This window comes from Megascapheus bottae, chromosome 2 (genome assembly GCF_031878675.1).
Source record: "Megascapheus bottae isolate mThoBot1 chromosome 2, mThoBot2.hap1, whole genome shotgun sequence".
Taxonomy (NCBI): domain Eukaryota; kingdom Metazoa; phylum Chordata; class Mammalia; order Rodentia; family Geomyidae; genus Megascapheus; species Megascapheus bottae.
The window spans coordinates 46,512,423-46,526,005 of NC_143510.1; the positions used below are offsets into that span (position 1 = coordinate 46,512,423).

The following is a 13,583-nucleotide window of genomic DNA, read 5'->3' on the forward strand; positions in this document are numbered from 1 at the left end:
CCACTTGAGCACAGCGCCACTTCCGGATTTTTTTGGTGTATGTGGTATCAAGGAATCAAACCTAGGTCTTCATGCATGTTAGGCAGGCAACTGTACCACTAGGCCAAACTCCTGGCCCCTCTGAACTCTTGAACTCAAGACTTAAACTGTACCCCAAAAGCTGGTGTTACAGGTGTAAGCCCCTTACCCCATTCCTGGCATGCACGGACATGTGAACAAATGATATGAGAAACTAAGGGAGCATTCACATCGTTTTCAGAAATACACAGGGCGCACTTCCCATGACTTCATGTCCTGCTGTCTCTCCAGATCCTCTCTGCTTCACACACATCTGCACTCCCATGCCAGATGCACTCTGAAGTCCCAGAGATACAGCCTGATAACTGGGGAGTTGAGATGTGGTTGTTGGAGGTTTCTAGGGTTTTACATGAATCTAATGCTGTTCTGAGCTGACCGTGTCCCCCTGCATCTGCTGTCCTATCTTCTGATCAGTGAGGCTGTCCCAAGGTCAGGGAGCAGTGCAGAGTGGGGGTGGTGAGAGGAGAGGGCCCCATCATGAAGCTGGCTGGCAGACGCAGCCAGATTTAGAAGTCATTTTCACAGCAGGGAGCTTCCAGCCTCCCACCCACGGGCCCTACAGGGCCAGCCTAAGATATGGCTCACCAGGGGCTGGCCCCCAGATCTGTGTCCCCTTGCCTCTTTCTACAACTTTGGCAACTGATTCTGACTTTATTCTTGGGCAGAGATGGGGAAGTTGTAGGAGACAGGGCATGATGTTCTAATATACCAGCCACCAGCAGCCATGGTCTATTCCAGAGGCTGTATGTACCCACCTCAGGGTCCTTTTTTTTCCCCTATGATGCTGGAGATCAAACTCATGCCAGGGTACTCTCTGAACTGCACCTTGGGCTTTGGCTAGCATCTCTTGGGATGGCCTGTATTGTCTCTGTCTCTGTCTCTGTCTCTGTCTCTCTGTCCTGAGACTTAAAATTCAGAGCCTGCATACTATACCTGAGTGGTAGAGAGACTTCTACCACTTTAGTCACAGCTCAACTTTTGGCTTTTTTTTTTTTGTAGTTAATTGGAGATTAGAGTCTCACAGACTTTCTGGCCTAGCCTGACTTTGAACCACAATCTTCAAGTCTCAGCCTCTTGAGTAGCTAGGATTATAGGCATGAGCCACCTCACCTGGTTCTACTTCTCTCTTTTCCCATCTGTTTCCACATAATATCCCTAATGAAATAGCTCTAAAGAGAAATAATACTTGTATATCACTTACTATGTGCTGACTATTTGAACATTGTTTTAAATACTTTACATATGGACACAATGAATAATTTAATGTTTTAAATACTTTACATATTGGACACAAGGAATAATTCAATCCTTCCAACAACTCCTAGAAAAAGTCTTTTTTTTTCTCTTTATATGGAATAATATAATCCTTCCAAGCTTGATATTTTTTTCTTCAGCCTTGGGATAACAACTCAGGGCTGTGTGCTTGTAAGGCAGGCATTCTATCACTCGAGCCTCATCCCAACGTTGGAGCAAAGCACTTTTTTTTTTGCCAGTCCTGGGACTTGAACTCAGGGCCTGAACACTATCCTTGGGCTTTCTCAAGGCTAGAGCTCTACCACTTGAGCAACAGCACCACTTCTGGCTTTTTCTATGTATGTGGTACCAAGGAATGGAACCTGGGTCTTTGTGCATACTAGGCAAGTACTCTACCACTAGGCCACACTCCTGACCCCAGAACAAAGCACTTTTAGCAACTTAATTTTTTTCAAAAATATTATTATTATAAAGCTGATGTATAGAGGGCAACTTAATTTTTAAATTTTCCTTCTTTTTTTTTTTTTTTGTACCATTCCTGGAGCTTGAACTCAGGGCCTGAGCACTGTCCCTGAATTTCTTTTTGCTCATGGCCGGTGCTCTACCACTTGAGCCCATAACACCACTTCTGGCCTTTTCTGTTAATATGGTACTGCGGAATTGAGCCCAGCGATTCATGCATTCTAGGCAAGGACTCTACCACTAACCCACATCCCCAGCCCTTCATTTCATTTTATGAGACTCGGTCTGCTATGCTAGCCTGTATTTTTTAGTATGTAGCCAGGTCCCATGCCTCAGTTTGTATTGTAAGTGTTCTTCACTATGTCTTACAATGAGCATATTTATGAAGCACAGAGAGGTTGAGTAACTTACCCTACGTCAAAGTAGAGACAAGAATTTAGTTGAGCAATGGTGGCTCACATCTGAACTCTTAGCTACTTCAGAAGCTGAGATCTGAAGATCACAATTCAAAACCAGCCCAAGCAGAAAAGTTTGAGACTCTTATCTCCATTATTTAACCACCAAAAAGCTGGAAGTAGAAGTATGGTTCAAGTGGTAAAACATCAGGCTTGAGTGAATAGGGATGGTTTCTAGATCCTGAATTCAAGCCCCAGTATGGCACACACACACACACACGCACACGCACACACACACACAGAATTTAAACATAACCAGTCCTAGGGCTTGAACTCAGGCCTAGACACTATCCTTGAGCTTTGTCCATACTCAAGCTCTACCACTTGATCCACAGCACCACTTGCAGCTTTTTCTGTGTATGTGGTGCCCAGGAATCGAAACCAGAGCTTCACGGATGGTAGGCAATCACTCTACCAGTAGGCTATGCTCCTGGTCAGATCTAATGTTCTAAGCACAATACTGCCTCGGCTCCCCGACAGTGGTGGCATATGGGTAGCTTTTAGGGACTGAACTTAAGGAGTTGAGGAATTAGCACAGTATTTATCCTCAAAGGGGTTCAGGGAGCATAAGGAAGCCCCCTCCCTCTTTCCTTGACCATGAGCCCCTGGAGACTGTAGGAAGATCAGGCAGCTGCTCTCACCACTGCTTGGGCTGTCCTGAATTTTTCTCCAGAAAGCCCAACCCATGCCTCCAATGCACCAGGTTCACCTGTCTGGCCTCCAGTTTTGGAGGTTGGTTGGATGTGAGGCTTGTTTCGCCAGTCCTGGGGCTTGAACTCGGGGCCTAGGCACTGTCCCTGAGCTTTTCCACTCAAGGCTAATGCTCTACCACTTGTGCCTCAGTGCCACTTCTAGCGTTTTTGGTGGTTAATTGGACTTTCCTGTCTGGGCTGTCTTTAAATCATGATCCTCAGAGCTCAGCCTCCTGAACAGCTAGGATTATAGGGATGAGCCACCCTGGATACGGTTTAACCTCCAGTGTTCATTCTTGTCTCATCTTCCACAACTTTTTTTTGCCAGTCATGGGGTTTGAACTCAGGGCCTGAGCACTGTCCTTGGACTTTTCTCAAAGTTAGAACTCTAGGGGCCGGGAGTTTGGCCTAGTGGTAGAGTGCTTGCCTAGCATGCACGAAGACCTGGGTTCGATTCCTTGGTACCACATACTTAGAAAAAGCTGAAAGTGGTGCTGAGGCTCAAGTGGTAGAGCTCTAGCCTTGAGAAAGTCTAAGGACAGTGCCCAGGCCCTGAGCCCAAGACCAGGACTGGCAAAAAAAAAAAAAGTTAGAACTCTACCACTTGAACCACAACACCACTTCTGGCTTTTTCTGTATATGTACCTAGGAATCGAACCCCGGTGTTCATGCATGCTAGGCAAGCACTCTACCACTAGGCCAAACTCTTCCACAACTTTTTGAATGTCCTCTTAGCTGTAGGCAACCCAGAGTATTTCTAAAGAACCCTGTTTCCCTGCAGCTAGACCCTCTGTCGTTACTTTGTTCTCTCTTCTTGATTTTGTTTTGTTTTGGACATTGGATATGACAAATTGCCCAGGCTAGTAAGGAACTTCTGGTCTCCAAGTGAGACATTTAGTCTGAGAAGTAGATGGCATTACAGGCACACACTACTGTTCCCTTTACTTGAAATGCCCTTTCAGTAGATTTAATCTCAGATGTTACCTCCTCCATGAAGCCCCCTGGAATCTCATAAAATTATAATCTCCCTTGTTTGGCTCTTTAGTACTTAACAAGCACTGCTCAAGTACTGTAAGGCATAGTGGAATACCCCTATAATCTTTTTTTTTTTTTTTTTTTTGCCAGTCCTGGGGCTTGAACTCAGGGCTTAAGTACTGTCCTTGGGCTTTCTCCAGGCTAGAGCTCTACCACTTGAGCCACAGCACCACTTCCAGCTTCTTTTTTTTTTTTTTTGTATGTATGTTGTACCGAGGAATCAAACCCTAGTCTTCGTGCATGCTAGGCAAGCACTCTACCACTAGGTCAAAATCCTGGCCCTTACCCCTATAATTGTAAGACTTCAGAGGCAGAGACAGGAGGATCTTGAGTTTGAGGCTAGTCTGGGCTACCTAGACTCTGTCTCAGAAAAAACAAACAAGTAAAACACAAAAGGCTATTAGTTATAGTTCAAAGTATGCTCATCTCTATTCTGCAGCCCAACCCAGTGTTTCATTTGTGGTAGGTGCTCAAGTAAATGCCGAGTGGTACAATGTACTGTAATTAGAATTGCAGTAGAAGGAAACAGAAATCTGAGGCTTTACCATCTGCCTAAGGTGAAACAGCCCCTCCCCTTTCTTTGCCTTTTCTTGCAAGAGCTACTAGAAATCTGGCGGTGTGGGCTCCAGTGAGGCTCTGGAGTGGACTTTCTGCTTTCACCATAGTGTTGTTATGGGGTCGGGGGAGGGGATGGACTTTCTGCTTTCACCATGGGGTGTGTGTGTGTGTGTGTGTGTGTGTGTGTGTGTATTGGTTCTAGAGCTTGAACTCAGGACTTGGATGTGCTGTTCCTGAGTTTTGTTTTTTGTTTGGTTGTTTGGTTGTTTGTCTCGTTTTGATTTTCTCAAGGATAGCACTTTGCCACCTGAGCCACAGCTGTAATTCTGGCCTTTCTTTCTTTCTTTTAGTTTTGTTTTTTGTGGGTTGTGGGTCTTGAACTCTGGGCCTGGGCCCTGTCCCTGAGCTCTTCAGCTCAAGGCTACCACCCTACCCCTGGAGCCACAGGGCCATTTCCGGTTTTCTGGTGGTTAGTTGGAGACTTGAGTGCCCGGCTGGCCTTGACCGGCAACCTGAGTACAGGTGTGAGCTACCAGCACCTGACTCCCCACGGAGGAGAGACTCTCCCAGACTGCAGCCTGGCCTGTGGTTCGGGGTCACCTGGGGGCCTCCTGGCAGCCCCGCCCCTTGACTTTTGCTCTGAGTCTCCTTGAGTGCCAGCGAGTGACATGGAGATAATTAGACGCTAAATCCCTAAGTGGTTTGAGAGCAGGGCTGGAGACCTGAACGCTGGGCGGGATTCAGTGGGAGTTGGGGGGACAGAGGTGGGGCCCGAGGGACGGGGCAGGACCCGGAGACTGAGTCTGGGCGAAGCCCCCGCGCCTGCCCAGCCAGCGGCTAAATTTACCCAGGCTGACTCAGCCCTTGCCCGGAATGGGGGGTGGGGGGAGTGCGCCGGGACAGTGGGAAGAACCGGCAGGGGTGCGGCACGGGGGGGGGGGGAGACTGGGAAGGGTGGGTCAGGAGTTTCCACCCCTGGGGTAGGGAGCCCTCCTACCCCTGGAGCGGAGGAGACACTGCGAGGGACGAGGGCCAGGAAAAAGGAACATGCCAAAGCTAGATAAAGGGAAGCTTTAGATTTATTGAGCGCCTACTGTGTGCCGGGCACTGTGCAAGGCGCTTTATACATACATACAAACATTACCGCATTAAGTCCTCACAACAACCCTGCGAGGTAGGTGTTTCTTTTAAAAAATAAAACCCCATTTGACAGATGAGGAAACTGAGGCTCAGGGAGGTGAAGTGAGTCGGCCAAGTTCACATGGCAGAGACAGAGGCGGTATCCAGGATCGGGAGCTGGGAGGGGGGCGGTGGAGGGGGGAGAGGGACGCGGGGAAGAAGCCAGACTTCAGAGTCCCAAGCCGACTGGCGAGAGTGAGCACAAAAGAGCGGCTGGGGAGGGAGGGAGGGCGCTCCAGAGGTCTAGGAGGCAGGAGGTCCGCTCCCCGGCCCGCGCGCCCGCCGCGCACGCGCTGGAGGCCACCAGGCCAGGGGACAGGACTGGGCTTAGCCGTCTGGGCCGGGAACCGGGGGACTCGGGGAGTAGCAACCCGGGAGATCCGCGACCTGCGCGCGCCCCGTAGTGGCTATAGCGAGTATGACACCCCACGCCTACAGGTTTGTTTGGGGTTTTTGTTGGTTTGTTGGTTTGTTTGTTGGAACTAGCCTATTATCCTAAGACTGGCTTTCGGGGCCTGGCTGTTTCCTGGCCGAGGAAGAGAGACACACATTCTCAGGTCCTGTCAAGGGATGGGTACCACGTGGAATGGGGAAATCGCGGTACCTGCGTTTACATTCCATCCTCAGTAAGGGAGGTAGAAGAGGGTAGAAGAGAGAGGGAGGTCTCAAGCTGATTCAAGGGCTGTCTTCCCTTCCCAGCTCTGCCGCAGACCAGAGGCAGTGACAGGGCTGCAAGCCAGCCCTAGCACTGGCCGAAACCTGGAAGTCTGCGATAACAGCCTTTTTGCCCACTCAGATCTTTGTAAATCCCTAGACAGGCTATTAAATGGAGGATGGAATACAACTGACAAAGGAGGCTGTCTTGGAAGCTCAGATTCTAGTCCCTTGTTCTTCACACTTTTTCCTGCCTTGTTAAGGGAGAAGATGAGATAAAGCCCCCCTCAAAAAACAAAACAAAACAAAAAAGTCCCAAATTCCCAGGGATAGAAGGATAGACCATAGAACTTCTTCTTTGTACATTCCCGAAAGAGAAAAGATGGGTTTAAAGTCAACCAACCATCAGTGGCAGATCCACCGGGCGTCCTGAATCTACTGCTCACGCTCACCTGTTTGAAACAAAACCACGAATGGGCGCGTGCTGCCGTCCTTGCCTTTCTATATCAATGATGGGAACAGGTATAGGTAGGGAAATGAAGAGGAACGGAGAAGTGAGGGGGCGCGGGAGAAAGGCAGACCAGCAGGCCCGAGAATGGGTGGTTCCAAGGGAAAAGAAGAAGGGGTCAGCCCTCACTGTCTCTCCCTATTTCCCTGTGGGGTCCCCTTGGTGTCCCTCGCCCGAAAAAGGGTCTCCTCGTCTGGGCGGATGGCATCTATATTGTCGCTCAGTTCTGCTGTCTTCCCGGCCCCAGGCAGGGTCCTGTCATTCTGACTGGAAGCGCAGCCTGGGGCTTCTGTGTCGCTTCCATCCGAGGAGCCGCTATGGACGCTGAGCTCCTCAGCTTCGTCTGAGTCCGAGTCCGGGGCCGTGTGGCGGCGGATCCGGGACACAGCCTCCCGCAGGGCTCCAGCGTAGGGCCCCGGGGTTCGCGCCCAGCCTCCACCCGTGCGCCTGGGGACCACTTCCGAGCCCTTGGTGCTGCCGGCGCCTCCCGGAGCCGCTGGGCCTACGATTGACTTCTCTGGACTACCTGGCTGGGGAGGGGCGTCTCTCAAGTTTACTTCCTCCACCGAGGAGTCCCCGGGATTCCCGCCCTTAGCGTCACATCCGTGCCCCGGGCCCGGCTGCTGTAAAATCCGACCACTCGACAGTTGCTTTGGGCACTCGGAGGGTGACATCGTGGGCCTCTCGCCCCTCTCCTCCTCTTCTTTGCTGGGGCCATCCCCTACAATGCATGGCTCCCCCGAAGGCAAAAGCTGCACCTGCGGGGCTCGAGGGGTCGGGACATACTGGGACCTTATCACCACGCAGGTGGCGTCAATGACAAAGACGCCTCCCCGAGCGCGGCCGTGGGAAGTGCGGGGCAGGGTGTGGGCACGCCTGGCCACCCGCCAGCCGTCCAGGCTCTCGGGGCCTGCCCCCGCTCTATGGCCCAGGGCCTCTCTCCACCCGGTGCCGCCTGGAGCCCAGGGTCTGGGCAGGGTCTGGCTATGTCTGGGGGGCTGCTTTTTAGGGGAGGAAATCCAGCCTCTGGGAAGCCAGGTGTGTTCCCTTCCTTCTCTCCCTTCCCTGGAGCCCTGGAGGTGGTGCCTGGAGCGGGGCGCGGGGTGCGGGGGGCTGAGGGTTGCAGGTGCAGACCCAGAAGGAGCTGCCTCCTCGGGGCCGCCGGGCCTATCAGTACCCTTGGCTTGGGAATGGCCAGCAGCAGCGAGGCCCAGGTTTTTCTCCGCGGCCCCCTTGCCGGACTCCAGCCTGTCTCTGGCTACTCCACAACCTGCAGCTCCCCCTAAGAGCCCCCGCCCCTGTCGGAGACCCCACGCCCCGAGGACATCCCGGTAGATTCGAGGATCCAGCCTCTTTTTTGTGAGCCCTCCCTCTGTCCTGGCAGGGTTGGGAGCCGGGGTGGAGGGGATGGGCTCCTGGGAGAGCACCGGGCCTCGCTTAGTCCCCAAGGTCCTGTGGGGGCCATCGTAGGAGGGTGGAGCCACATAGGGGGGCGGTCGGTCCCAGCGGCGACGCTGGGCGGTGCCCACGGCGCCTCTCAGCAACAGGTGAGCCTCGTAGCTGGGGGGCCCTGGCCTCCGCCCCCCCCAGGGCTCCCCCCACGCCGCCCCTGGGTCGCTCTGCGGTTGCGCGGATGGACGGGGCGCTCGCCCCACCTGGCCGAGGAGGCGCCCAGGCCGAGAGGAAACCAGGAGCCCCACGGGCTGGGCCAGCCGAGGGGCGTTCCGGGGCTCGGGGCGAGGCTGACCCAAGGGACTCCGTCGGGCCCCACCAGCCTTGCGCCTTTTTCGCTCGGTCTCCTTGGCCTCCCGCTCTTGCGACGCCGCTTTCCTTTTCTCCTGCTCCCGGGCTCGAACCTCGGCCGGGGGCCCTGCCCGCCAGTTGGTCGCCTCCTGCAGCACCCTGGAAGCCCAGGGTCGGCGGGGCGGCGGCGGTTCAGGGGATCCCGGGCGTGGCCTACACCTGGGACAATGAGCAGGAACCCAGGTGAGCAGTTTGTGGGGGAAGGGAGCCGAGGTCCGGGGAGCTGGGCGCGCTGGCCAGCGGTGGGGACGGCCGTGTGGAGGGGTGCGAGAGAGGGTGTGCTCCTGCGCACGTGCGCACAGGTGAGGGCTGAAGTCGAACTTCTCGCCATCCCTCCACGCACACTTCAGCAGCACCTGTCCCATGTCACCTCGTGCCCTTCCTCACGCCCACTCCTGCCCGCCGCCCTCACCCCTCCAAACAACGCTGAATGAGTCAGGTCCCAGACTTCGAGGGGTGGGGGGGTGCAGAGGGAGGCTCGGGAAAGATGAGGGGGTGCCTAACGGGGTGGGGGAGGGGAAGGGGAGCTCGAGACCCCACGCCCCGCCTCACCACTGGCGTCCCCTTCGCCCGTCCTCCCTCACTCACGTGCGGATCTGGGGCCCGCGAGCCCAGTGGCTGGCCTGGAAGTCCATGGGCTGCCGAGGTGGGGCGCGGCGACTATAATGACAGGAAATAGTCTTCACTTCGATCACCAACAGCTTAGACTTCTGCACCCAGAGGCAGCTGCCAGACTCCTGGTCCTGGAGCTCCCGGGGGCTGTCGGGCCCCTCGGAGAACAGCGGGCCATCCAGCATCCTGCCCCACCCCACCCCGGCCCCCCACCCTCCCTCCCGCCCCGTGAGCCCCCCTCCCAGCCCAGGGAGCTGGCGCCCACTGCAGAGCGGCGGGCCCAGGCACTGGGAACTATATATACCCAGGCACACGTGTGTGTGCCTGTCTGTGAGTGTGCGCGCGCATGTGACACGGCGCGGGACCGCTCTGCGCTGCTACCTCCCCCATGTGCCGGCCCCCCCTCCCCCGGGGCCTGGGATTGGACGCCCCTTCCCACTGTTCTTGTCTGTCCCCTCCCCCTGCACCCCCAGCCTGGAGGAACCCACTCGAGTGGGCGAGTGGACAGAGGACAGACTTCGGATTCTTGCCAAGCTCACAGTCCTCCTCCCCTCTCACTCGCTGCCCCCATTTCTTTAACCTCCCGGCCGATTTAACCCTTTGCTCTCCGGCTTGGCAGGTTGCCTGACCCACCAGGATTCTTCTACCCTTGACTTCCTGCCTCTGACTTGTCTTCCTAAAGGGGAGTGGTGACAACAGAACTCAAGGTCTCTGCCTGCCACTCTTTTGCTGGTTACCATGGGGTTGGGGTGCAGGAGGGGCTGGCTGATGGGGACTATTTTTAGCGGCAGTGGCATTTGGGTGCAGAGATGAGATGAGTAACCAGCTCCCAAGCAGTAGAGAGAGGAGGAGGTGGCTTTCAGGAAGCTTTTGTGCCACTTCGGGGGCGAGTTGCCCCCTCTCCTAATCTCAAAAACATCCTTAACACTTCACCTGTTCAGTGCTGTGGCTCAGGCTGCTGATTAGCTGACAGAGCCGACAGCATCTGTCTTGGCTACTGAAGCTACTCTACCACTGCCTTTCCAAAATATTTGTCCTTGGGCACCCATGGAGCCCCTTACCCCGAAACAGCAGGCTTTCTCTTCCAATACAGATGCCAGAATTGGGGGTCCTGTTCTGTGCCTACACAACTCTGCCAAGTCTTAGGGACAGGTTGGTGCTTAGGCACTTGTACCCCAGTGGAGGGGGATGGAGGAGGGGATGTTGTACTCCCTTGTAAAACAGAATTCACTAGCAACTGAAATAAAAGTAGTCTCTCCTAATATAGTACTGCCCCCACTCCCACCACCAGTGCTAGTTCACTTAGTGCCGGTCTGAAGCAGAGCTCACCTTTTGGTCTCATTCTGTCCAGGGGGGTTGTAGCTTACACCCACATGATCCCTCCCCCCTAAGCCTCTACCAGGTGTCCCCTGATTCACCATGGTAATGTTAGTGGCAGCACAGCCCACGCCAACCCTTCCATGCAGAGACTTAGCAACCATGCCTGGCAACCATGGCAGCAGCTCCACTGGAGGGGAGGGGGGGCAGGGAAGAAAGCATGTGTGTGTGGTGATGGTTCCCTAGCAAGAAGGGACAATTTGCCTTTCCTGAAAGGAATAGGTAAGAGCAGAAGCTTGTGAGACTCTTCTAGTCTTCTGTCTTATCTTTCTCTCAGCTCCAGCCTCAGCTGGAGAATGGTAGTCTGTGTTTTCCAAGTGGTGGGGGGGAGAGGACTACAGAGGCAAGAGACCCCAGCTTGTTTTCCACAAAAGTACCTTTCAGGGGGATGGGGCCCAGAGGGTTGTTGTGGGGGATCAGAGATGAGAATTACTGAGAAAGAGCACAAAACTTAGACTTTCTGCACCCTAACATGATGCTTCAAGAGAATCCAAAGCAGGGTCCTGATGCCTCACACCTGTAATCCTAGCTACTCGGGAGGCTGAGATTTAAGGATCATTGTTCAAAGCCTAGCAGGAAAGTCCATGAGACCCTTATTTCTAATTAACCACCAAAAAGCCAAAAGTGAGCCAGGTGCGGTGGCTCACACCTATAATCCTAGCTACACAGAAGGCTGAGATCCAAGGATACTGTTCAAAGCCAGACCAGGCACTAAAGACCATGAGACTCATCTCCAATTAACCACTAGAAAACCAGAAGTGGTGCTGTGGCTTAAGGGGTAGGGTGGTAGCCTTGAGGTGAAGAGCTCAGGGACAGTGCCCACACCCAGAGTTCAAGCCCCATGACTGACAAAAAAAAAAAAAAAAACGCCAAAGTGGAGATGTGGCTCAAGTGAGGGGAAGAAAAGCTCAGGGACAACACTCAGGCTCTGAGTTCAAGCCCTGGGATTAGCATGCACTCACACAAAAAATAGATTAAGAAAACTCAAATATCTCCCTTCCCATCCTCCCACCCCTTCAACTGCACATTTCACCTACCAGCTGTACTGATGGCTCTTGTTCCAGGTGCTTCCTTCTACCCTTGGTTTCACTAAGGTCATACGGCATTATAAAGCCCTTGCCGCCTCCTCCCTGATGAAGGAATGTGACATAAAGAGGCATCTGTCCTTTCCACCCCCACACATGCAAACATACTTTAGTGCTAATCACTTGGAAGCCTTCCTCCTCCATGTTTGGGAATGTGCTGTGAGAGCTGAAAAGGTAAGGAAGCCACATCTTTCTTTTGGGGGTCTTGCTCTGTAGCCAAGGCTGGCCTCAAACTTGTGATCTACCTGCCTTTATCTCCTGAGTGCTAGGATAACCGGTACACACCATCATGGCGTGGTTCAAAAGAATCAGCATAGCATGGCGGGAGGTTCATCAGCAGACATAGGTAAAGCCAAGCCTGTGCCTTATGACTGTAACCCTGGCCCTGGGGAGGAAGCTCAGGAAGGAAGATTGTAAATTTAAGGCCAGGCTGGTTTATATGATACCTCATTGAAAGAAAGAAAAAAAAAGAATGGAAGGAGGGAGGGGGGAGGAGGAAAGGAAGAGAGAAGGAAGGGAAGGATAGACAGAGGGAGGAAGGAAAAAAGAGAAATAGGCAGTGATGGATCAAGGAATTACTCTGAAATTCTCCTGGTTTCGATGGGAAACTATATCATGGCCTGCAAGGCAGTAGGGAAATGGTATTCAGGATTTGGCTCACATCCCACACTCTGCCAATGCTTGTGGTTGGATCTGTTTTGGGTCCACATAGTTGCAGCACCAGGAAAGCATGTGATGGGGTAGCCATGTTGTTCCTCTATTCCATCTCTACTTTTTTTTTTTTTTGACAGTCCTAGGGCTTGAACTTAGGGCCTAAGCACTGTCCTTGGGCTTTCTTCTTAAGGCTACCACTTCACCACTTGAGTCACAGCACCATTTCCGGCTTTTCTATGTATGTGGTACTGAGGAAATTGAACCCATGCATGCTAGGCAAGCACTCTACCACTAGGCCAAACTCTGGGCCTTCTATCTCTTCTCTTAACTCATTCTTATAATGGAAGAATGGCAAGAGGTTTATAGATTTAAACAGTGACAGTTTAGCCAAATCCAATCACAGCCCAACTTCAGTCAGGAAAGCTAATGATAGTGGCTGTTTTTTTTTTTTTCTACCAACAAAAGATACTTGATCTGTCTAATCCTTGGAGATCTCTGTGGGATTTGCTATGTAGGCAGAAGAGAAAGTGAAATAGAGCTACAAGTACAGATAAGAGAGATGTAAGTCTACTTAATGATAGAACATGAAACCTAGAGCCAGACTATTTGGGTTCAAATTTGAGCTTTAAGTTGTATAACTTGAGTGACTTTAGGTCAGTTACTCACCCTCTGGGACTCAGTCTAAAAAATTTAAACTGGAATAGAAATAACAGTATCCAGACTTAAGACTAAATGAAGCCAAGCATTGGTGGCTCAGGCCTCTTATCCTAGATACTCAGGCTAAGATCTGAGGATCATGGTTCAAAGCCAGCCCAGGGAGGGAAGTCCATAAGACTTTCTAACTACCAAAAAGCTGGAAGAAGAGCTGAGGTTCAAGTAACAGAACACTACCCTTGTTTAAGAGACAGTACCCATGTCCTGAGTTCAACTCCAGGACTGACTGGCAAAGAAGAAAGAGAGGAAGAGGAAGGAAGGAAGGAAGGAAGGAAGGAAGGAAGGAAGGAAGGAAGAAAGGAAGGAAGGAAGGAAGGAAGGAAAAGGAAGGAAAGGTGGTGAGAGGACTAAATGAATTCAATCCCTAATCAAGAAATTAGAAATTCTCATGGGGCCAAGAGTTTGGTCTAGTGGTAAGAGTGCTTGCCTAGCATGCACAAAGATCCAAGTTTGATTCCTCAGT

The 13,583-nt window shown here is 52.5% G+C and overlaps 1 protein-coding gene across 2 annotated transcripts; it reads right to left on the bottom strand.

The window, feature by feature from the left end:
* Positions 1–5,595: 5,595 nt before the first annotated feature.
* On the bottom strand, positions 5,596–11,755 carry Ddn (dendrin). Of its 2 annotated transcripts, XM_090325158.1 has the most exons (3): positions 11,705–11,755; positions 9,267–9,338; positions 5,596–8,837 (listed from the first exon to the last, which is right to left on the bottom strand). In XM_090325158.1, exons 2-3 carry the CDS (start codon positions 9,311–9,313, stop codon positions 7,001–7,003), a joined length of 1,884 nt encoding a protein of 627 aa, XP_090181284.1. In that variant the 5' UTR covers positions 9,314–9,338; positions 11,705–11,755; the 3' UTR covers positions 5,596–7,000. The 2 variants fall into 2 exon arrangements, with proteins under 2 accessions (XP_090181284.1, XP_090181278.1); XM_090325152.1 differs by lacking the exon at positions 11,705–11,755 and having other exon boundaries at positions 9,267–9,483.
* Positions 11,756–13,583: the final 1,828 nt, after the last annotated feature.

Excerpts from the sequence above, each read along its gene's own strand:
- Ddn (XM_090325152.1), bottom strand. The coding sequence starts at position 9,475 with ATGCTGGATGGCCCGCTGTTCTCCGAGGGGCCCGACAGCCCCCGGGAG. Across the intron at positions 8,838-9,266 it reads CGCGGGCCCCAGATCCGCAC|GTGTAGGCCACGCCCGGGAT; the intron begins GTGAGTGAGGGA and ends TCATTGTCCCAG.